General features: G+C 37.1%; 1 protein-coding gene across 8 annotated transcripts in view; it reads right to left on the bottom strand.

Annotated features, from left to right (window-relative positions):
- Positions 1-25,182, bottom strand: part of KIF13A (kinesin family member 13A) — a 70,471-nt gene that overhangs the window by 39,159 nt on the left and 6,130 nt on the right. For all 8 annotated transcript variants that reach the window (XR_004255873.1, XM_032222806.1, XM_032222805.1 and 5 more), the window contains exons 3-14: positions 18,828-18,840; positions 16,532-16,592; positions 14,549-14,641; positions 13,443-13,623; positions 11,045-11,132; positions 9,945-10,079; positions 9,571-9,683; positions 4,892-5,003; positions 4,288-4,500; positions 3,425-3,535; positions 2,709-2,843; positions 1,721-1,851 (exon numbers count right to left, since the gene is read on the bottom strand). Coding sequence is in view for 7 of the 8 variants with exons in the window: in XM_032222806.1 (XP_032078697.1) it covers positions 1,721-1,851; positions 2,709-2,843; positions 3,425-3,535; positions 4,288-4,500; positions 4,892-5,003; positions 9,571-9,683; positions 9,945-10,079; positions 11,045-11,132; positions 13,443-13,623; positions 14,549-14,641; positions 16,532-16,592; positions 18,828-18,840 (1,386 nt within the window). In the remaining variant the exon portion in view is untranslated. The remainder of the gene's footprint in view (positions 1-1,720; positions 1,852-2,708; positions 2,844-3,424; positions 3,536-4,287; positions 4,501-4,891; positions 5,004-9,570; positions 9,684-9,944; positions 10,080-11,044; positions 11,133-13,442; positions 13,624-14,548; positions 14,642-16,531; positions 16,593-18,827; positions 18,841-25,182) is intronic.

The following is a 25,182-nucleotide window of genomic DNA, read 5'->3' on the forward strand; positions in this document are numbered from 1 at the left end:
CAGGTGACCAGTTGGAAGGTATAAATTATGGCCTTACACACCCCATAGTAGAATCATACGATACTTCTCCATTAGACCACCCAACTCCCCATTGAAATGAGACCTATAAAGTCATGAGAAACTCATGCTGCAGATGCTCCATCTGAATCTGATTGTTGGTGGCTGATTGTATGAAGTTCTACTGAGGTCTTATAATTACAACTAGAATTACTTGATAATGAGCAGCCCCCATCAAAGGCTACCATTTTATCCCTTACTAACTTTCACTACTGGTATCTTTCTGTATTTTACAACATTTTGCAAACTAATGAGACAGAATTTTTAATAGCTTGTATATTCCAGTTTTGGGAGCATATTAATATGTTACTCATTTTCTTAATACAAATATGAATAAAATAAAAATAGTAACTTTGTGTTCAGTGTTAAATCATCAAGGATTTAATTAAGACTTCAATTCTTCCTGACAAAAACATATTTGCCTGCGGTACATCCCTGCTATAAAAAAAATGGGGAAATAGCCAATGCAGTGCATGTATTTAAGTAACTGGGTCACAGGCTGTTTACTGCAAGCCATCTGCAGAAACCTAGTTTAAATCTCCTTAATGAAACATTTACTTAAATCACTTCAACTAATATGAATTCTTCTAATATGCGGTTATTCTGTGAAAGTAAAGTTTATTCCCCGTATAAGCTAAAAGAAATACAATATACCTTTTAATCTTCAATTTGCAATGTAATTTTTAAAAAGTAGCTTTTGTATAATATTCTACTCTGCTCATAAACAGAGGCACATAAACCAGGAAAATAATTAATTTTCCATCTTAATTTTCTCAAGCAGATGATATTTAGGCACAATTTCTTTGTTTTGTGTCTGACAATATAAATAATCCTTAGTACTTCAACTGTAAAAAAAAATCCTCATTTTAAATTCATTTTCCAATCATAAAGAACTTAATTGCTTTTTCCATAAGAATCAACAATGAACTGACTCAATTGATTGTCATTGTAATTCTGTAATGTAGTTTGTGCTTATTTAGAAATCTTGGATGAAACATAAATTAAACAAAGTTTATTTATTTATACATTTTTTCCAATGACATGCCTCTTTATTGTTGCCAGTCAAAATGACTAATTCTGCACAATGCAACTCTTATCATAACACTGAATTCCATCTGTTTGGAATATTTTTGTTGTTAAGCCTGAAACTTTCATGGTGACAAACTCAGGTCTTATACAAAACCACAGTCAAACTAATTTTCTATATATTTACATGTTTCCAAACAGCAGGCCTTCTCCAATTAAAGAGTAATAATATTTGTGCAAATTCTCTCTAAAGCAATTATACTAAAATCCTCCTGAAAAATACTTTCCTGCTTTGTTTTGGCTTTCAAAAGTGTCAAAAGTGTAACTAAAGATAAATGTGTAGGGGAACACAAATCAGCACTAAATCCCAAAATTACTGATACTAATTCTGCATGATGTGAAATAAGGAAGGCTCTTAACCTCCAAACTACTTGGAACCATTAGGCACAAACTTTGTGAAATGTATGCACGCTGTCAAGTTTTTTCTGAGGGAAGAAGTCAGGAACAGAAATTAGTACTAGCTAGAATAAACTGTAGCTTTCAAAGTTTAGGAAGTTTACAGAGTCTTCCTCTCTTTGTTAATGCAAGGTCCCTTTGTTTAAATTACAAAGGCTCCCAATTTTACAGATTCCCTTACCTTGCATTTTCTTTTGGTGAGAGAGAAACTTCTCCATCTAGTGCAATGTCTATCTCACAATGTTCTGGTTGAATTCCTATCCCAAATAGCTGTATGTCCTGTGAGGTATCCGCACCAACCCTGGTGTGGTCCTGATTAAGACAAACAGAGTGAAAATAAAATCTGCTGCTTCTATCATCCCAAGTAAAGATTTATAAATTACAATGTATGTGCAATCTAATCCAAACTCAAAATGTTTATATTTACTGTAAAATGTGAAATGGGGGATATTGCATCTTTCTACAGAGCACTGCCTTAAACTCCTTTAAGTTTCTCTTATTTAGTTCCTCCGTGCCTCATGTATACCGAGAGGAAGTATATCAGAAACAGCTCTTTTGAAATCTTTGACAATCACATGAGAAAGCTTCATATGCTAGCCTGTCATAAGGGATTCATTAAACACTAACTAGTGTTTCATACTTTCAAAATACAGGTAGTCCTCGATTTATAACAATTTGTTTAATGACTATTCCAAGTTACAATGACACTGAAAAAGTGACTTATGACTGTTTTTCATGTTTACAACTTCTGTAGTATCCCCACGGTCATGTGATCAAAATTTGGACGCTTGGCAACTGGTTCATATTTATGCTGCTTGCAATGCCCCACCCAGGGACAGTCGATCACTTTTTGTGACCTTCTGACCAGCTAAGTCAATGGGGAAGTCAGGTTCACGTAACAACCATTTACTAACTTAACAATTGCAGTGATTCACTTAACTACTGTGGCAAGAAGGATCGTAAAATAGAGTAAAATTCACTTTAAAATGTCTTGCTTAGCGACATAAATTTTGGGCTTAATTGTGATCTTAAGTCGAGCAATACCTGTAATACCTGGGTGCAGTAGTCATGGTAATCTTCCTCCCCCCCTCCCCAAATCCTGTTCGACAAACATCAATAAAAGGAAGCTTTAAAGAACTTGTAAGTGTGGATTATTACTGTTTTTTTACCTTTAAATAATAAAGCAACAATTCATTGAGAGCAGGATCTGCATTTAAATTCACCAGATAACATTTGTCTTCTCCCATCTTGATGCCTGAAGATTCAAGAGAAATGCCCATGCTCTCTAATTGCTTTTGTCTTTCCTGTAAAATTCATAGAAAGTTTGAAGTAATAGCTGTTAATTATATTCACAACTATGAACTTAATTATTATAAACTGTGTCCAAAAAATTGCAAGTATACTTGCTAATACTTCTCTATAAATACCTACGCCACAGTTCATGCAATACAGTGTTGGGTATTGAGTAAGATACTGTATTAATTTGCCATTCGAGCAGAACCATTTTTGGTATAGTGTTCAATTATCACACACCCGCACACCCAATTTCACTATGAGCAGAATCACTGTTCTTCAGTAAGAGATAGAGAAGAACAGCAAATGTGGAGAAACTAAAAGTGCTCAGTTTTCCTTGAAGAACCTGTACAGATACTAATTTTAATATAATGTAGAATGAACAGTTGCATTTTTCTGTTATAATGAGAAATACTTGCCTTCAAAACGCTGTGACTACCTACAACATATATAAGATTCAAAGTCTCTTCAACCCCAGCACTGTGTAGTGGCTCTATAATATTATTACAAAAATTAAAAATATGTTGTACCTGGAGCATGTTTAGGAATACAAATGTAGGCCAATTCATTTAAGTACTAAATGCATAAATACCTGTGCAATTTCTTCAGTTTTTCTTAATTTCTCTTCCCAAGTAATGGTGAGTTCTTTTATTAGTTTTTCAGATTCCTCCAATTTTTCCTTTAATTCTGGTGCTTTCATAGACTTTAATATTCAAAATACACTTGTTACAACTTTCTCAAAATTCCAGAATGGTTTATACAAAATATTTTCATTTCAAAATTATAATTAAACAAATTGGAAAATAGAGAACACAGATCAAATCACTCTCTTAGGGTATATTTGTAAACTGCAGACAATATTCTTCATTCTCCTTCATAGAATCATAGAATCAATACTGAATTACATTTCTCTCTTTCTTTTCCATTAGAACAGGGGTGTGAAACTCAAGGCTTGGAGGCCAGATTCGGCCTGGGAGATGTCTAGATCTGGCCCGCAGGGCTGCCCTAAAAACAGCAAAGGACCTGCCTGCAATTTCTCTGCCAGTAAAAATGGAGCTCGGGGGGGGGGGGGGGGGGCTTTGCAGGAGGCCATTGCAGCCAAAAATGCAGCTCAGGATCCCGTTTTCGCTGGCAGAATCCTTGGGCCACCACAGGCATCCCCAACACGAGTGACATTGAGCTGGCCACATCCATCCTGCCCACACCCAACCCCGGCTCCCTGAGGTCAAACACAACCTTGATGCAGCCCTCAATGAAATCAAGTTTGACACCCCTGCACTAGAACCGCAATCTTCATCCAAACCCTTTTCTGATACAAAGTTTACAAAAAACTCCAAATAATTAATCTTATCTAAATAAATTTCAGAATGAAAATGCATGTCTTTTTCTCTTATTTCCATTTTACTCATTTTATATACAAATTACTGAACAAAACTAATTTTTTATCTGTTTTACCTCTGCCTGAGAAAGTTGCTCTCTCAGCTTCTCTACTTCTTCCCGTAGTTCTCGGATAACCCTAGCATTGGGATCCTCATTCACTATAGCATGATTTACTATCCTTTTAGCTCTATCTGCGTATCTCAATGTAGACAAAGTTTCTTCATAATTATCAGCTGCTGGACTGATTGTAGCTATCATAGCTGTTTGGCTGTTTCCTCCCAAATTGTCCTAAAAGGATTATTAGGGAATAGATAAAATGTGTAAAACAAAATTATTCTTACGGCTGAAATATATTATTTCTTCTTAACACATGCCATTTTAAAATCTATTTTGATTGTTATTGATCCTCTTACCCTTAGACATTTTTAACATTCAGCATTAAAAATGACTATGTAAAAATTAGAATAACAAGTTTTGTTGCAAAGGTCATAAAGGAAACCCCCCCCCCCCCGAAGAGATCTTATTGCAGTATTGCTCATTTTTACTAAATATGCTCATTTTACTAAATACTAGCCATTTTTACTAAGTATACGTATGTGCAAGGTTATTTGAGGGCAATAAATGATATCTCCATTTTTAAATAGGAATAGAATATTGTTATTCTATTCTTATAGTTTACCTTGAGAAGCCAAGTGAGTACAGAATCTCGGTAAGGCACAAATTTATTTTTCCCCTTTCCTGCTGCTTGGTCTGCAAGGGATGAAATAACCAAACCTAGTGTTGAAAGGGACCTAAGAAAATAGCAAATGTGATCAGTTTGAGCATGTGCCTACGATTCAGAAAAATGTATACAATTAACAATGCCTTAGTCTAAAAAAGCAGACTGAACATATGTAATAAACTTTTTGAAGAGGATCAGGAATCTGTGGAAGCATAAGACATTATTCATACATGCAAGTTTAAGACTTCTTTATAACAAAAAAATATATCCAAATGAATCTATTTTAGGATCAATTATTTAAAGACTTTAAGTGTAGCAATGTTATGAATTATTGACAAATATGATGAGTTTTGGTATAGTGTGATGTCCAATGTTTATTTGTAATTTAAATTGTATCATATAGCATGCATACAATAAGAAAAAAATCCTTTGTAGTATAACAACACCAGTCACATTATAAAAATGCCTTTTTAAGACTTCGCATTTTGTTCTCCTTTTTTGCCCAAGTAAAACTTTGTTATATGTAATGTAAAGCTTAACAACGCTAATACATTCCTGTACACATAAGCTTGTCATAGAACAGAGGAAAGATACACTGGAATGCATATCCTTTCAAATACATATGGAAAGCATTAGTATTTGTGATTCTTGAACTAGTTCTGACTTTTTCAGGGAGGGAATTGGAACAATGACAGAGAAATAAAATAACAAGGTATCTTGGGATATCGTGAGAGACACTACACAATTAACAAATCCCTGGGTCTGAAATGCCATCCACCTGAGAATCCTTAATGGAGAGAATTAAGAAATAGGGTAAGCAGTGATCTGTCCAAGTCCCTATGCTTAGAACAGTTTTAGTGGATGTTCAAGTCCAAACCTCTTAAAGTTGCTAAGGTTGAGAAACCTGGCTCTAGAATGCCACTGAGAGAAGATGAAGAATAGATGAAGAGTAAATTTGACCAAGCATTGATAGGAATTTTTCTTAAAGCTTACTTTGTGGCCATATGGGTTGCAAAAGGTAAATATTTTTCCACTCTTACTATGTCCATAGAAAGCTAACTAAAGACTGTTGAGAGTGACCCAAAGAAAGTGACCATGAAAATGTGGGATCCTGGAAGTGTGCCTCCTCCATCACATTGCCTGCCCTGTGATCTGGATGGTCTCTCACTGTGGGTCTTTTGCAAATTCTTAAAACCTAGTTGTCTCCCCAGGCCTTGGCAGGATGTTAATTAAACCTGGTTTTACGATGTATATCTGAGGAAGAGGGGCTGATTCAGATCCCAATGGCATTGAATTGCGTCAATTAAAGTTATTTGTCTTTGTTGCAACTGCTGTTAAATTATTATATTTAATCCAATCTGGGTTTGTCACCGGGACCACAGGTTTTGTCTTTCAAGCTTCGGGACTTGGGCTGGAGCCCATCTTCAGGAAACTTCTCTCTAGCAGAGTCTCTCTAGCAGACCCTGAAGATGAACTCCAGCATGGGTCCAAAAGTTCAGCAGACAAAACCTCTGGTTCGACCGACATTATTCTGGGACACGTATACTCACCTTCATTTGTATTATATTTGAGACGGGAGGTCATATCACAAATCAATGATCATATAAAACCATATGGAAAATGTCTCGCTTTCTCAAAATATTAGGCTCAGAAATCAACTAATAAAATTGCCTGAGGAGGGAGAATGAACTCACCACCCAGAGTGAGCAGGCATTACTCCTTTCCTCCTGGGATCCAGTGCTTTGAGGCTGCCTAGGAAGGAAGGTTAAAACAGCCCCAACCCTTCCTTTGTATATAAAATGGATCAGATGAATCAGGCATGTGTGTGGGTGTGGAAAAAAAGGAGTCAAGCCAGAAAGACAGCAGAGAAAGCATTGAGGCAAGCAACTCAGCGGCAGCCTCCAGACAGAGGAACAAAACTGCAACTCCTGATGCCCCAAGACCTGCCGAGAGACAGAGGGGAAAGAAAGGAGAAGGAAAAGTGACCAGATTCTGCAAAAGAAACAGTTCATTCTGGCTCCCTCTTATGGCCGATTGAGGAAAACAGCAACCAATCACATTTTACAGCACGGTTTAAAGAAACAGGTACAGCATTGCTATATGATTTATTTATTGCCAACCCAACCATTAGATTATATTCCTAACAAAGCCCATTAGGTGCAACGACCTGGCAGGGAGCTCCACAAATCAGCTCCAGAAAGTAAGGACTCTGAGGATTGGGGGTGTGGAGAAAAAACAGCACACACTCTGCTTTTCCCTTAAGATGGTCTCCAGAATGAGTCTAGAGGCTTGGAAGACAAAACCTCTGGTCCCGGTGACTAGCCCAGATTGAATCCCGGAGAAATTTTTTTTTGTAAGTCTAGAATGGAGCAGAAAGGGTCTTCAAATGACTCTGTGACAAGAGTTGGAGGAAAGGGAAATATTTCAACAGGTAGGAAATAGTTAAGGCAGAAAAATGTATTGCTACAAACATAGAGACAGTATGCAGCGGTAAAAAAAAATAGTTGTAATAGTGACAGGAAGTTGTTAGATTAAGATAGGTAGGAAAATAGAAACAAGCATAGAATTAGCATTTAAGAGTAGAAGAAGTAAAATATAATAGTTTAATTTTCTATAAAGCAGCTTTTGGGGAGGAGAGTTTTGAACCCCAAACTTGCTCTTTGTGCCAGTGATCTGTAGCAGATTAAGAAAATCCTGGAAGCAATTTAAAACAGGGAAAATGTTTTGCCTGTCATACAGCATACAGCATATAATCCGTGACCCGTCAAAACTGCGTTCCACAAAAGCGCGGTCGACGAGATCGCGTATGTGACGTCATCACAGCGCGACGAAAAAGATCGAAAAATTGAAATAAAAATTAAATTACAGCAAGCCGATTCACATAAAGGTAAGGGTTAGGTTTAGGGTTAGGTTTAGGGTTAGGTTAAGGGTTAGGGTTAGGTTTACAGCGTTAGCGTTACGTTGAGCGTTAGGTTAAGGGTTAGGTTTAGGGTTAGGTTTAGGGTTAGGTTTGGGGGGGTTAGGGTAAGGTTTTCGCTTTATTTTTACATTTTTCGATCTTTTTCGTCGCGCTGTGATGACGTCACATACGCGCTTTCGTCGACCGCGCTTTTGTCTACTGCGGTTTTGTGGTGGAACCATATAATCAGCCTGTAGTATTAAAGAAGATCTGGCAATACAATCTTTGGAAAGATATACAAGTATACTGAAGACTATTGTTTCTGAAACCTCAACATTACCTTCAGTTGAGGGGTAGTAGTAGCCCTCAAATATCAGGTAGAGCATACACCTATTGCTTATGAGCCTCCGAAAGAAGCAAAGTAGGTAAAAATGCCCTTAGGCTAACCCAGGACAGTTATCATTATATCCTTAGAACTAAATGAATACTAAGAGCTGCTATAAATACTCAATAATTCAAGTTTAATTACTGTGGCTGACTTGAAGTACTTTCAGGTTAGATTAAAGAATAATTATGGGAAAAGGCTTTTAAAGACTTACTATCTCATCTTGCAAAAAAAAAAGGATCATAAAATCAAAATTCAAATCAAGACATACATAAGCAGTTCAGGCCTTTTGGCAAATGCAATGCTTTCACAATGCAATACTCCAATCCTATGTAGTATAAAATTGCTTTCCTGAAAAAAAAACCTGCATGAGCTCACTGGGACTTATTTTCAAGTAATTATGCACGGAATTATACTGTGAAAATACTTGCTTGATCAAGTTTCTGGAAAATGCCTCTAATAATGGCAGAAGCTACAAGCCTGATTAGAAACCTTATACTGATCAAAATATTGGGACAGTGCTGATCCAGATAAAATGCGCCATCGTAACAAACCCAGACAAGAAGGAGAGAGGTTTTCATACAAGACAGGGCTGAAGAAACAGAAAACATGATCTGTGGCTATTTTCAAATTCTGCAACAATTCTAAATGTACGGTAACACTGCTCAGGGAAAAAATGAATTAAGAAGAAATAGGCATGCACGTTCAAATATATAATAAAATAGGTCTGCTAAAAAGCATATAAGAAATAATTATTTAATCAGCCATCCTCTTTCATTTAAAAAAGACCACAGTACAAATAGCTTTAGTGGAATCAAATAAGACAGTTTTAAGGCAAATAAGGCAGTTTCTGGATCAGACTCTTTTCTTTTGGAAAAAAAAAGTTATTTAGTTAAAACTTGTTTCTTTTATTTACTTGTTTCTGAAAAGTACATTAATTGTGTGAAGGAGCCCTTTAGTTATGATTCTTCCCATTTATTTAACAGCTATACATTTTGAAAACATGTTCCTGTACTCTGTTAATTATTCTTATATTTTATAATTGTATTTTAAAAACCCCTAGAAAGAATAGTTTGAAAAACTCTGTATTCATGAACCTAATTTCTCCTTCTTGCCATACCAAAAACTGCTTGGGTTGATTTCAGTGAATTTGCTTCAAGGCAGAAGGATCCTGTCTAAATTATATTTCTAGATCATCAATATAAAATAAATGCAGAAAAAAAATTAAGACATCCACGATATAAAAATACAATTAGCATGTAGCAAAATGACCAGAAACCTGATTTGAAGGCCTTCCTATAAATGCAGCTGGAATCAATTTACTTGGATAATATAGTTTCATCAGTGCCTTACTTGTTTATGTTGCTGCCTTCCTTCAAACGTTCTCCTGCAGCTCCTGTTTTAGATACTCTCTCGCTACCAGCCAGATCAACCAGGCTAACTTTGCTCACTTTCTCTCCAGAGTTCTAAGCAGGTGGAAAAAACTTCAATTTTATTAATGGACATTACGATTTACAAAAGTAAAAACTCACAGCATTTTCTGACATGTGGAGTCCAAAAGGTTTGCCATCACAGACCTAAGATATGATTACTGACCAACACTCTTAATATTTTACATTGTCATTTATACAATTTTAGGCAAACACCACTGAAATCAACTGGATAAGATTTAAATTTTTCAACATGTTACCCAAATAATAACATATCTTTATGTTCAATTCACTTACACCAGACTGCAGATCATAAAGTGTTTGAGTGATGATAATATTAAATACAGCATGAGAGCGGCTGCTTTCTTCGTTCATGTTGGTTGCTGCAACCGTCCGGGATTTATTTCCTTCTGACATTAGTGACTCTATATCCTGATGAATAAGATAAAACATTGGACACAATAATTTCCTTTTTCCAATTGCAACATTTGCAACTTATCATTTAAGATGTATATAAACAAATACAACTTAAAACATTATATGCATATTATATGTGTATTTTTTCACTCTTATGGAATGCCTTTCTACTCTACACTTGCTAAAGTTCCATCTACAGTACTTTCAAAAGCACGGTTAAGATCTATTCTCTGAGGTTGCTGTTCAAAATAACCCTAGAAAGATGGAGATATTTCCCCGTTTGTAAATATAATTTTATGCTGACTGGAAAGAGAGAGTTGTGTCACTTGCCCTAGGCCCTTATAATGTGCTATATAAATAAATTTAAACTCACAACACTTTTGCCTGTCCTTAATTGAACTTATAAATCATCTCCAAGTGCATATTCCAAAATAGATCAAAGAGGCCAACACAAACCCATTTCATAATTTCAGATGAAAACAATGTGTCATCCCACTTACATTAATATTAACTTCATTTAATGGCTCAAAGTTATTGCAACTAAAATTCAGTTGTACATATATGATTTGCAAAATTGTTTAATGTTTGATATACCTAATTCAAAACGTACCTCCAAAATAGCTTAGTTAACAAAATATATAAATTAATATAAATTAAAAATTTTAAACAAAATTTGTTTAGTTATTAGTACATCTAAAATGTATTAGTGGTTAATGTGTTTAAATACTCATTACTATAAATAACTTATATTTTCTCTAATGCATATTTTCCTTGTCTTTTTTTAACAATATGTTTAACACATGCATATTTTTATGCAAGTGAATCTGTCTTACCACAAATAACTTTCTTACAAATACTGTCCTTATATAAATTAGCTCCCATTGTTATTTCTTCACCCTGCAGTACAAGCATAGACGTGCAGCTTAATTCTTCAACCCAAGAATGCCGTTATATTGACCAAATTCTTACACTGTACTTACTTCAAAGCAAGTAACAGCTAGTTGAGACAAACCATCTACATATGGACCCAAAACTTTATGCTCACGAACTTTGAGGGATTGCCGACTCCTTTGAGACAAAAATGTTGTTATAATTTAAACTTTGTTAGGAAAATGAATCAGTAAAATTAACTCATTGTAGACCACTGAACATATAAATTTGTTCTCAAAAGGAAAATTCATTTAACAGAAATATAAAGGTTTATTTTCATTAAAAATATGTTCATATTTACATGGTAAAAAGATATGAAACAGAAAATGAAACAATGAAATTAACACCCTCCTTGAAAAAAATCTGGTTCCTTTACAAATTTTGTAAAGGTATTAAGTAACCTTTCTAACACCTCCATAAATGTTTAAAAAAATCCCACTGTTCCATTAAAATTGGCGCCTATATACACTTTTTAAGACAATATCTTACAACTAGCAGCCTTAATAAATAAACACTACTCACTAGAGACTCTTGGCAATTCTGCTTGAATAGTTATAGCTCTCTGTAATAAACAGGGTCAGGATTACATTACACATCCCAGCAGCAGAGATGTGACTTCAAACTGGTTTCTACAATTTAGATAAAGTGGTGGTAGAGGGGAACAAATGGAAATGCTATCTGGGGAAGGTTGTTGAGAAGGTGGTGGCCTTCCAGCTCCAACGGTCCTTGGAGGAAGCAGACTATCTAGACCCCTTCCAGTCAGGCTTCAGACCCGGTTACAGCACAGAAACCGCTTTGGTCGCATTGATGGATGATCTTTGGAGAGCCAGAGATGAAGGACATCCCTCCATCCTGGTCCTCCTTGACCTCTCAGCGGCTTTCGATACCATCGACCATGGTATCCTTCTGCGACGACTGCGGGAGGTGGGAGTGGGAGGCACCGTGTTACGGTGGTTCTCCTCCTACCTCTCGGACAGGTCGCAGTCGGTGTTAGTGGGAGGGCAGAGATCGTCCCCAAGGCCCCTAAAATATGGGGTGCCACAGGGTTCGGTCTTATCCCCCCTACTATTTAACATCTACATGAAACCGCTGGGAGAGATCATCCGCAGGCACGGGATCAGATACCATCAATATGCGGACGATACTCAATTGTATCTGTCCGCCCCGTGCCAAATCAATGAAGCGGTTGACGTGATGGACCGGGGGCTTGAAGCCGTCATGGACTGGATGAGGATTAACAAGCTTGTGCTCAACCCAGAAAAGACCGAGTGGCTGTTGTGTTTTCCTCCCAAAGATTTGGCCAATAATCCAACACTCAGGCTGGGGGGTCAAATTTTACACCCCTCAGAGAGGGTCCGCAACTTGGGAGTCCTCCTGGATCCACAGCTGTCATTCGACCATCATATAGCGGCTGTGACCAGGGGGGCATTCGCCCAGGTACGCCTGGTGCGCCAGTTGCGACCCTACCTGAATCGGGAGGCGCTCACAACAGTCGCTCGGGCCCTTGTGACCTCTAGGCTGGAATACTGCAACGTGCTCTACATGGGGCTGCCCTTGAGGAGCATCCGGCGACTTCAGCTAGTACAGAACGCAGCCGCGCGAGTGATTGCGGGTGCACCCCGATTCACCCGCATTACACCTATCCTCCGCGAGCTGCGCTGGCTACCTGTCGATCTCCGGATGCGCTTCAAGGTGCTATTGATCATCCATAAAGCCCTACATGGCAGTGGATCTGGATACTTGAGAGACCGCCTTCTGCCAATTACCTCCCTACGACCTATAAGATCCCATAGATTAGGCCTCCTCCGCATTCCATCGGCCAGCCAGTGTCGGCTGGCAACCACAAGGAGGAGGGCCTTCTCAGCAGTGGCCCCGACCCTTTGGAACGAGCTCCCCGTAGAGATTCGTACCCTCTCCACCGTCCAAGCCTTCCGCACAGCCTTGAAGAACTGGCTCGCCCGTCAGGCCTGGGGATAAGGATTCCTACCCCACCCGAATGTTGTATGCATGTTGTTCATTATTTTATTATGTGTTGTTGTCTCAATGTTGTATTTCCCCCTTCCCTGGTTTTCTGTGAGCCGCCCTGAGTCCCCTCAGGGAAAAGGGCGGCCTACAAATGCAAATAAAACCTAAAAAACCTAAACCTATCAGTTAAAAAAATAGTTTCCATTCTTGTCCATATATATTTTCCCCATTAAGAAAAGTTAAGTTTAAAGATGGACTAACACAGCCATGATGTGTAATTGACTCTCAAATTAAAAAGAAATTCTTTTTTGAACCTGCCACAGCAACTAGCAGGGTAAACAAATATTATCATTGTTGCTTTTATATACTATTAGAAAAACAATGAAAAATACAAACCATAAAGTGAAATTAAATAATATGTACCAAAGTTCCCTCAAATATACTATACATTTAGAATTAAAAAAGGGTTGGAGGGTCACTCACCCTTTAGGGTCAAGTAGATCTCTGACCTTTTCATTATATATTTCCATATAAGACACCTCTACTTTAAAAGTGTGTGAATCATTTTGTTCTAAAGTGATTCTCTGAAATAAAGCACAGCAGAGCCGTGGGATCAGACCCAACTGCTCCGCATTTCCCATCATAGAGAAGGATTTTCCTGAGCCTAAAAGAGAAACGTAAAGATGCATAATACAAGTTATCAATTGCTGTCTCTTTCAAAAATGATAAGTCACAAATAATAAACAGTACAAATTGCACCATCTCAGAAAAAAGTGTATTTGAGTTAAGGAGGTAGCATTCAACAAAGTATCATTTCCCAAGAATGCATGTTAGCTACAGAGGGAAGATTCATAAGCTCAGAAGGAAAAATGGCTGCTTTAAAGCGTTCCCAAAATATGCTACATGTATGTCCAAACATTCTCACAATCACATTTTACCTTTTAGTTCCAGATCTCCACATAACCCTGCCAAACAGTTTTTCCTTACCACCCAACTGGGCAGATCAGAAACAATGCAAAACTATGCCCCCAAGACCTGATCGCTCACTCAGAAAATTATTATGCCTGATTGTATTGTAAGCTTCCAAGAGTTCTAGAACAGCATCCCCAACCTTTGCGCACCAGGGACCGGTTGTGTGGAGTGAGGTTTTTCAGCAGACCAGAGGGAGTGCGGTTTCCCATGCTGCCTACATCCCATGGATGCTTGTTTGTGCAGCCTGGTTTCTGGCATGTTGCGTCCCGGTGCCAGTCCACAGACCGTGGGTTGGGGGCCCATTCTAGAGAACCACCAGGGTTAAAGCAAGATAACAATAGAAAAGCAGGTTGACAAATCCAGAAAAAAAAACCCTGAACGAAGGAGATTTCAAGAGAGGACAGGGCCTTTGTGTTTATATATTTTTAAAAAGCCCTATTAAGGCAGAATGGTGGGGAGGGAGGATGAAATTATTGTACCTAAGCCAAGTCCTGCCCTTAAGGAGAGGTTCACACAGTGAAGAAGACACTGGTGAGTGGTTCTCCTTTCCCAGAAGATGGTGACAACCTCTGCAAAATATATCATTTCCATTTGGAATTTATAAATACAACTCTTACCTGTTTGTCCATATGCAAAAATGCAAGCATTATATCCCTGAAAGGCTTTCTCAAGAATTCCTTCTCCAAGGCACTTAAACACAGCTTGTTGATCTACAAAAAAAAAAGGGGGGGGGGGAAATAACTGAAATGGAATTATCTATATTGTGATGCACTTTGCTCCCTCTGTATCAATCAATCATTCATGGAGCTTCCACTGTTGCTTTTCACCTAAAGCAATTCTAACTGTTGGAACACATTGGTTCATATTTATGACAGTTGCAGAGTTCCAGGTAATGTGATCACGCTTTGCAACCTTATGACAAGCAAAGTCAATAGGGCCAGATTCACATAACAATTGTGTTACTAATTTAACAACTGCAGTGATTCATTAAACAACTCATTAAACAATTCATTAACCAAGCAAGCAAGGTCCTAAAATGGGACAAAACTGTCTCATTTAGCAACATAAATTTTGGGTTCAATTGTGGTAGTATTTCGAGGACTAACCTGTCAAAAAAAGTCAAGAACTCTCTGTATTTCTATGCTGCCTATTTCAACTAAGTGACTTAGATTCTGCTGAGCCATAATTTAGTTTGTTTTTAATTTTTACTGATGTGTACATGTCAGAGAATCAACCATAGTCTCTTGCTGCTCTGCTGGCTGAAGTTGATATGTTCCCACTGCCTGGTGGAAAGAAAAGGATAGAACCCTCACTGTCCCTGCTTAATAAAGAGGCTAAAGATGGCAGAGGGAAATTTGGCAGAAAGCTTGGGCTAGCCTAGTGATATATGGAAGGAACAAATACAAATAATATAGTATACAATTTAGTGTGAATTGTAAATTGATACCAGTTCATTTAATAGTAGCCAAAATTTAGTTAATGCAAAGCTAGCACATGAGTTACAGAATACAGAATAACAGAGTTGGAAGGGACCTTGGAGGTCTTGTAGTCCAACCCCCTGCCTAGGCAGGAAACCCTACATGACTTCAGACAAACGGTTAACCAACATCTTCTTAAAAACTTCCAGCGTTGGAGCATTAATTACTTCTTGAGGCAAATTGTTCCGCTGAATAATTGTTTTAACTGTCAGGAAATTTCTCCTTAGTTCTAAGTTGCTTCTCTCCTTGATTAGTTTCCACTCATTGTTTCTTGTCATACCCTCAGGTGTTTTGGAGAATAGCTTGACTCCCCCTTCTTTGTGGCGAGAGTCGAGATGGCGCAGTGGTTAAATGCAGCACTGCAGGCTACTTCAGCTGACTGCAGTTCTGCAGTTCAAATCTCACCGGCTCAAGGTTGACTCAGCCTTCCATCCTTCCGAGGTGGATAAAATGAGGACCCAGATTGTGGGGGCAATATGCTGACTCTGTAAACCGCTTAGAGGGGGCTGAAAGCCCTATGAAGCGGTATATAAGTCTAACTGCTATTGCTATTGCTATAGAAATTGGAACATTGCTATCATGTCACCCATAGTCCTTCTTTTCATCAGACTAGACATACCCAGTCCCTGCAAATGTTCTTGCAATCTTGTTGCAATTGAGGCTTTAAATGGCAGTTTGCTAGGATTGATCCTTGGCTGAAGGTGTGTGGCCAATGACTGGAGGGCTGATAGAACTTAACAGATCATCTTTCAACCTTCCCTGCAGGCTTCCCTAATGACTTTGCTTTGCCAGCAGGGAAGGTCACAAATGGCCATCACATAACCACAGGATGCTGCAACCAATGTATATGTAAGCTGGTTGCCAAACTCCCAAATCACACTTATATGGTGGTGGCAGCATTGTAATGAATGAAACTTCGAGAAACAGTTTATCACTCATTCAGCACCATTTTGAACAGCTGCTGAACAAGTAGTCATTAAATGAGGATTACTTGTACAGCCCAAATATATTAGCCCAAATATCATAACAATTGAGAAAGCAAGAAACCAATGTTTTATGTTAAACAGGAATGGAAAAGAAATGTTTGAATCAGCTAAAGATAGTAGTAATGAAAAATCATACCTGCATATTTGGCAGTGTTTGATTCATCCATAGACCAGAAACAGTAATCAAAGGCAAACACCTGTAGGTAAATATACTTCAGATCACTACACACTTATATGAGCCTCAAACCATGTTTTAAAATGTTAATTAAGCTTACATACTTAGGTCTTAGTTTCCCTTTATTTCAACTAATTTCTTATAAAAAATAAGACACTAAAATCCAATCTAATATCCTTTATTCCTAGTGAAGATTTCATATTAGTCCTATATTCTTCTCTAAATAGCTACAGTGTATAGGATGATAGTAATAAGGTCCTTCATACTTAGAGGTTAATATGAATACCGGTGTATGTGAAAGTTTAGGCATCCAGTTCCTAATCAAAACTATGTATTTCAATGAATTCATATGTGAACAGAATGTAAGATCTTCATGATATAAAGTTAAACAGAACATTTTTCTGCAATTTGGAATATATATTTACTTTTTATGTGCAATTGTGTGCAAATTCAAGGAAAGAAAATTGGATATGACAAGCAAAGTTTAGGCTCCTTTAAATTTGTATCTTACACCACATCTCTTTTTGTAGAAATAACAGCTTCCAAAATCTTTCCTAAAAAAATTTCTATACCTGATTGTGCAATTGTTCCCACTCTTACTTCCAGAAATCTTCTAGCTTAAAAGATTCTTAATACTCCTGGTATATACTGTGTGTCTGGGATCTTCCTATAAATCTCCAAAATATTCACATCTGTGGCCTCTGAGATGCACTCCAAAACTATTATTAAAGATATTTAATATTAAAATGTGTATTGTCTCAGATTTTGTTCATTTTAAAATTACTAGCTAAAACGTGGAATATTGCTAGAGGTGCCTAAACTCTTTCATACCACTGTATATGTATTTAAAATGTTTTTCAGTATTAGTTTCAGAGGTTTGGCACTATTTGAACTGAAAATTAATATTCCTATTCCCTAGTCTGCTCTTCCAATTTAAGTGCCTCTCATTTCTATTTTATGGATGAGAATTAAATCCAAGTAGAAATACATATGTTTCTGCTTATTAGAGAACATAATTCACATGTATAAATGTACAGTATTTTCCCATTTTTTCATTTCTTAAACAAAAGTGAAAAGAAAGCATATCAAGATTATTCATATAATCATTTAAATATACCATAGAACACTGCAGCAAATATAGACATACATCTAGAGGCTATTCCATCTGAACTGACCCTGAGTAATATATAATCGAGTACATACACTGAACAAACTGAGACATGGTTGAACATTCACCTCAAAAAATATCACAATATTTACTATTATTTGAAACTTTGTTCATTGGCAAGCACAGACTCTTGTATATATCTTGAAGCCCTTTCTGTGTACCCATTTAACAAATTAGCAAAATACAGGAAGTTGCACTACATCATATTAGATTACCAAAATATTGATCTGAGAGCAAAGTGGCATTATTATTATTATTATTATTATTATTATTATTATTATTATTATTATTATTATTATTTATTAGTTTTGTATGCCGCCCACTCTCGGAAGACTCAGGGCGGCTTACAGATAAAAAGGGAAGGGGGATATAAAAATAAAAACAACAGTTTAAAATTGCAACAACATTCATAACTTAGAATGGGGCTGGATAATTCAACAGCCCCTGGTCTGCCGGAACAGCCAGGTCTTAGTCGCTTTGTGGAAGGCCAGAAGAGTAGTAAGGGTCTGGATCTCAACAGGGAGATTGTTCCAAAGGGCCGGAGCAGCTACAGAGAAGGCCCTCCCCCGGGGGGTCGCCAGCCGACATTGACCGGCCGATGGAATCCGGAGGAGGCCTGTGCCATCTAATAGGTCTGTGGGAGGTAATTGGCAGGAGGCGGTCTCTCAGGTAGCCAGGTCCGATGCCATGTAGGGCTTTAAAAGTAACGACTAGCACTTTGAAGCGTGTTCGGAGACCAATGGGAAGCCAGTGCAGCTCGCGGAGGATAGGTGTAACGTGGGTGTACCTAGGTGCACCCACAATCGCTCGCGCGGCTGCATTCTGGACTAACTGAAGTCTTCGAACACTCTTCAAGGGCAGCCCCATGTAGAGCGCATTACAGTAAACCAGTCTTGAGGTGACGAGGGCATGAGTGACCATCCGAAGGGCCTCCCGGTCCAGATAGGGTCACAATTGGTGCACCAGGCGAACCTGGGCAAAGGCCCCCCTGGTCACAGCCGAAACTAAGACCTGTATTATGTATCACCATAAGCAAATGATCTTGATTTGGAATTACAAAATCAAAGAGAATAGAAATAAGTTGCCTACCTTTGGTAATTTTCTGTGGTGTGGAAATTCAAGTGGAAGATGAGTAAGCATTAAAAAGAATTGAAATCTGATTAGTGTTGGTAACTATTAAATCACTTTAATATACTTTTTTCTAGTGTGAAAGATAATTGAATTTAATATTTATTGATAATGGAAACATGGTTTTGATAGTGGAAAAAAGCTACGGTAAAGTAACACCAATAAGATTTAGATTAAAAAAATAACTGCTTAGCACCCTAGTAACATTACATCCTCTCCTCATTTGGTGACTACAATTCCTTTCTTAAATAAGAAACAAAATGGTCACTAATAGAACACATGAGAGAGGAGGGAGGGTGGGAGGGAGGGAGAAGGGGAGAGGGAAATGCTGCAAAGATCACTGGTTGCTACTGTTTCATTCACATACCCACTGTAATTTTGAACAGTTAAATGAACAGTTGTAAGTCAAGGACTACCTGTATGTGCTTCAGATCTCCCTAATACACTATTCTATCTGGAACCTCTGATTAAAGCTCAGCCTCAGGTTTTGAACAATAAAATGACTTCTGCTGTAGTTTACATTTTAATGATTGCTTAACAGATGGAGAAAATATTTGATCAACCATTTTCCCCTCATTGTTCCTTCTGAAGAAAAATTAGTGATGAGTTGTACATATTGTATGTACTTTGCGTGGAGAGATGAGTCACATGGAACATAAGAAGGATTTGTCATATGGCATTTAATGTGATAGACAGCTTTTCCGTGGAAGGAAACAGTGTATTATGAAAAATGCTATGATAATGGGTATTCTATGGTTAAATTAGTCTGAAAAAAATAGTAAATTCAACTGAAAACTGGCAGAAAACTCTTGGCCAAATTTTTCCACAGATAAATAAAAGTGTCTTAAAATGTATATCAACCTATTCTAGAAGCTGATGTCCCACACTCAGTGAAGAAACTGAAGCTGAAAAGATATTGGATATTTCCGAAGTCAAATAGGTGAAAGATGCCTCCACATCTACATGAAGTATTTTACAAGGAAAAAAAGTAAAGAGTTTGGAATTTTTTGATTATTATTGAAAATCTGTGCAATCTCAACATGTGGTACACCCAAGAAGATAAAGAATATTTCTGCAACTAAATTTTTTTTTTGGGGGGGGGGGAATCCAACAAAAAGACTTGAAAGGCTCATCTGAGTAGTAGACAGTATATTATCTGGGAGTGCATTCAAACTTTGCAATTTCATATTCATTATTTTCTTATTCAACATCTTAAATAGTAAATAGTAAGTTTGCATTCAGCTTTGCAGAGATACTGTATGTAGACGTTGCATCAGCTTCTTCTACTTGGAAGGGTACTTTGGACATTGCTAGCTAAACCAGAGAGAATTTATGTTTCAGAAGAATGAAACCTCTTTGCAGACTTGTCCAGCAAATAATCTTTTCACCTTAGGGTGGAGAGAAACAATGATATTCACAAACCAGAAATTGGTCAGGTATGACTAATGGATTAAAGTGCCAAGTGTTAGGACATGAACTTCCATGATACAGAACTGCTTAAAAAGAGCCAGACCCCTCCTGAAATTTTAAATTGTAACATTATTCCAAGGCAAGACTGATAAAAACCAGTTGGTCAGAGTCCAATATTTTTAGGTTATAAAGTGGAAAAGAAGAACTGTAAGCTATGTACATATGTGTATATTAAGCATGCTATTTTCTTACTGCTTTTTCCAGCTTTTTTTCTTGCTATCTTCTATACTTTGGGTTAGCTTTCTAAAATGAAAGAGCAGCAAGAACTTTCGGTAACTATGGCTAATTTAGAGAACCGCATTGCTTGGGAAAAACCATGTTATTTATCTTCAATTATTAGCTGCAATTGTGAAACCTACTAAAGCAGAAATTATATTCAAGCTGTGATTCAGTAAATCTGAATGTACTGTGTTTTCCCGAAAATAAGACAGGGTCTTGTTTTCTTTTGACCCCCGAAATAAGCACCTGGCATTATTTTCAGGGAAGTCTTATTATTTTTGAGGTGCAGGAGACAGCGAGCGTAGTCACCTCATGGCTGCTGCTGGGTTGCAATATTTTCAGAGAGGGTTTATTTTGGGGGGAGGGCTTATTTTAGAGCATGTGCTCAAAAGCCCAATTGGGCTTATTATCCAGGGAGGTCTTATTTTTGGGAAAACAGGGTATACTGTTGCTTTCCATTATGACTGTGCCCTTCTGAAATTCGGAGGTGCTTAAACATTTGCATGTAACTATAGCACTACTGAGAGCCAATTTGGTACAATGGTTAAGGCAGCAGGAAACCCGGAGGCCACGAGTTCTAGTGCTGCTTTGGGCACAAAGCATCTGGGTAATCATGGGCCAGCCAACTTCTTTCAGACCTAGGAAGGAGACAATGGCAAACCACTTCTGAAAAATGCTGTCAAGAAAACTGCAGGGATTTGTCCAGGCAGCGTGAACAAGAACCAGACATGATTTAAAGGAAGAAGAAAATACTACTATATGAGGGGTTGAATGAAAAGTACTGTTCCACCTCCATATCTTTAGTTTTAATTTGGGGTGTGTTAATAAACAAAACAGGAAAATAATTCTTGAAATAAGCTTTTTGTCGCTGTATTTACTTTCCCACATAATCACAACCACCTGCTCCACACTTCTGCCAACAAAGGACAAACTTTTTACAGCGATAGTGAAAGAACTCCACACTTTGCCCTTTCAACGAGATCCTGACAAACCTTCCAGTCTTTCATTTGAGTCAAAGAAGATACCCACAATGGTATTTTTTCTATTGTGCAAAAAGGTAGAATTTGTAAGGCAGCCAGTCTGCATAATGTAGCAGTGAAAATTAACATCACAACTGCCTCTTGAGTGACTTGTGAGGCACAGTGTTTTCATGCTGCAGAAAAATTTCCTTTTTGTGTTTCTGAATGCTACTAAATTGTTGTTTCAAAGTTCTGAGGGTTGCAATATAGCATTGATTTGACTGTGGTGCCAGTTTGAAAGAAATCAATGTGAAAAATATCCAATATACCTCCCATATGCAATTAGACCTGAGGTCTAATTCTCTCTCTTTCTCTATCAACAATTCCTCATATTTATGCTGATAATATGACAACAATTATGAGCAAATTTCAACTTGTAAAGCTTTCATCTCTACCATAGGCATGTGAAGAGCCTATCTTGCACAAACTTTCCAATATTGAAGAACATTAACAATGGAAACATTACTTTTCTGTGAAATATCAAGATAGACACAAATTTTCTTTTGATTGTTTTGCTGACTGTCTAATTGTATCAACCCTTTTCCATATGAAGCTTGTTAGCTGTCATAATAGGTCTTCCACTTGATTCTTAATCACACAAATCAGCTCTTCCTGGTTCACATCTTTATTTTTTGGCCCAGTAGTGCACAGTACTCATCATCATCACCATAAATAACCTTCATTCGACAATGAATATCATTAAGAGAGCCTCTTTTGGCAGTAAAAAATTCAATCATGGCATATCACTAAAGCAGCTGACAAGTACTCACTAGCTTTCAATTTCACAAATAATAGCAATTTCTCCTCACTAACTTCTTGCCAACTAAAGCGAAAGAACACATCAGAGTTTCTAGCATGTCAGTACTGCCATCTATGGGTGATAACACTGGAAGCATCAATTTTCCTTCAAGTCTAATTTTGTTGTTCAGTAACTAACATTAGTAACACTAATATTATATTTTGCTTACTATTTAATGAACCTCATGTCAGTATGGGAGTGATTATTTACTGCATGTGTCCATCTGGCCCACAATCTTATGTAATCGACAACATAATGCTTTTTTTGGAAGTTCAAGGTTTCAGCAGGTCCAAAGTTTTGGGCTACATTCAGTTGCTGTACACTTGAAACAAAAGGATTCTGAAACAAGATTATAACACTGGAAGATATTTTAAGCATGCATTCAAGTGTCTTTTTGTTAAATAGGCCATTTGCTGTTGCCACTGTGCTTTTTAGTAAGTTAAATTATTTTAAGGATTTAGAGAATATCTTAATATGTCCATACTCAACTGCATGTAAAAGATTACAATGGGGAAAGTGAAAACTTCACTATCCAAAAGGAGACTATATATTGTTGGTATTATTTGCTGCTGAATGAAAAGTTTTTCTAAGTTAAATTTTCACCAATTTTAGATCATTTATATTAATTGGCATGAAATTCCGCAATTTCAGATAGATAATACATAGCAGACTTAAATTTATAATTCAAACTATATTAATTAATTATTTTTGGAAGAATGGATAATATAGGGTGCCACAAAGCTCAGTCAGATTCTGAACCCTTTAACATTTCATAAACAATTTGGATAAGAAGGTGGAGAAAATACTTAAGAGAAGATAATTAATTTATAATGTAGCTTAATTACCCAGAAAAGTAGATTTTCCTTCATTGGATCTGTTCAAGGAAAAGTTGAATACAGGAAATCCCCTACTTATGACCACAATTGGGACTGGAACTTGCAATGCAATAGTTAACTGAGTTACACCTGATTTTACAACAGTAATGGGCACAATCTTTCTGAAGAATTAATGAAATAATATTTTATGGAGGTTAAAATTTTCTAAGTAAAAAGCTTCCAGCGTTGCTGATACAAATCATGGCATTTTGAAGAAAAAAGAAAACCTCATGTTAAAAATACCTGAGATATAAAAATATTTATACCTGTTTTGTAATAGAAAATCAAATTTCCTTTTAAAATATATGGAGTGTCAAATACATAAGTCTACATAAAGATAGACCTCACTTACCGACACTCATTCAGCAAAAGTTAAGCCAGCACTGAAAATGGAAATCTGTGACCAGTACTCGAAGACCCGGCCATTGCAAAATCTCTGAAGTCATGTGACTACAATTCAGGTCGTAAACAGCCAGCAAGTGGCAGCTGCAGTTTCGTGTAGACCCATGATCTCCATTTGCAACTTCACAGCTGGCTTCTATCAAGCAAAGATCAATGGGGAAGCCAGCAGGGAGTCGAAAATCGGTGTTACATGAAATCATGCTTAATGACCATAGCTGGAACTGATATTGTAAGTCAGCAGAGTCTACATTTTTTACTTTATGACCACGTTGCTTAGCAATGGAGTTCCCAGTCCAAACTGAGGTTGGTAAGTGAGGACTTATCTGTACTTTTCATGCCGACAGATATTATGACTGATATCAAAAATTAAATTGTTCCTGAAATGCCAGTCCTTACATAACTAATTTTGCCATAAAACATGCCACAAAGGAAATGTGCTGGTAATGTCTGTGTTTCAAAAATATATGCTTCATTCTCTATGGTGGATATCTATCACTGGTTTTTCAATCCAATTTTTAATTTCTTTAGGGATAGGGAATGCCAGAGTGGTTTTAAAGAAAAGATATATATAAAATCTGAATTTAAAATTTCTGGTCAAAAAGAGAGTTATACTACAGCAAGATGTCTATGTACAGCAAGATGTCCAAGAATTCAACAAAAGTTTTTATTTTGGATTGAGTGAATACTTTTCTGAAATCTCTCTTGAAGATCCACAAAATCTCTATCTGAATATAGTGTTATATTTGGAAACTTTATGTCTGAAGTTAACAGATGCAGTTATTCATATGCTACTGTATTTTCAACAGAAAAAATTAGAACTTATTTCTCTTTGATTCAAGACAGAGTCAAGACATAATGGAAGAGCAGCACTTCATTTTTTGTTTTGTTTTGAATGTTTACAAATTACAGGTAGCCCTCGACTTACAACCATTCATTTAGTGACCGTTCAAAGCTACAACAGCACTGAAAAAAGTGACTTATGACTGTTTTTTACACTCATGACTGTTGCACCATCCCCATGGTCATGTGTTCCAAATTTGTTCATGTTTATGATGGTGGCAATATCCCAGGGACGATCACCTTTTGCAACCTTCTGACAAATAAAGTCATTGGGGAAGCCAGATTCACTTAACAACTGTGTTACTAACTTAACAATTGCAGAGGTTCACTTAACAACTGGGGCAAGAAAGATCATAAAATGGGGCAAAACTGACTTAACAACTGTCTCACTTAGGAACAATTGTGGTCATAGGTCAAGGACTACCTGTAAGGTTTTGTTTTGTGTTTTGCTATTGCCAAATACCCTGCATCATTGTAAGTCGGATATCCCTAAAAGAATCATCCTTATGCTATGTAAGATAAGTTTTGTCCCGACTTATGTATCATTTTTGCTTTTATATCTCACTGTATCTTAACCAAACTCATCCTTAACTGCAAATAAATATTGAAAAACACTATTAAAAGTGAGATACTTGCACTTTTATAACTAAACTGTATTTCCAACATTTGTGAAACATTTTTCCTTTCAATGA

This window comes from Thamnophis elegans, chromosome 8 (genome assembly GCF_009769535.1).
Source record: "Thamnophis elegans isolate rThaEle1 chromosome 8, rThaEle1.pri, whole genome shotgun sequence".
Classification (NCBI taxonomy): Eukaryota; Metazoa; Chordata; class Lepidosauria; order Squamata; family Colubridae; genus Thamnophis; species Thamnophis elegans.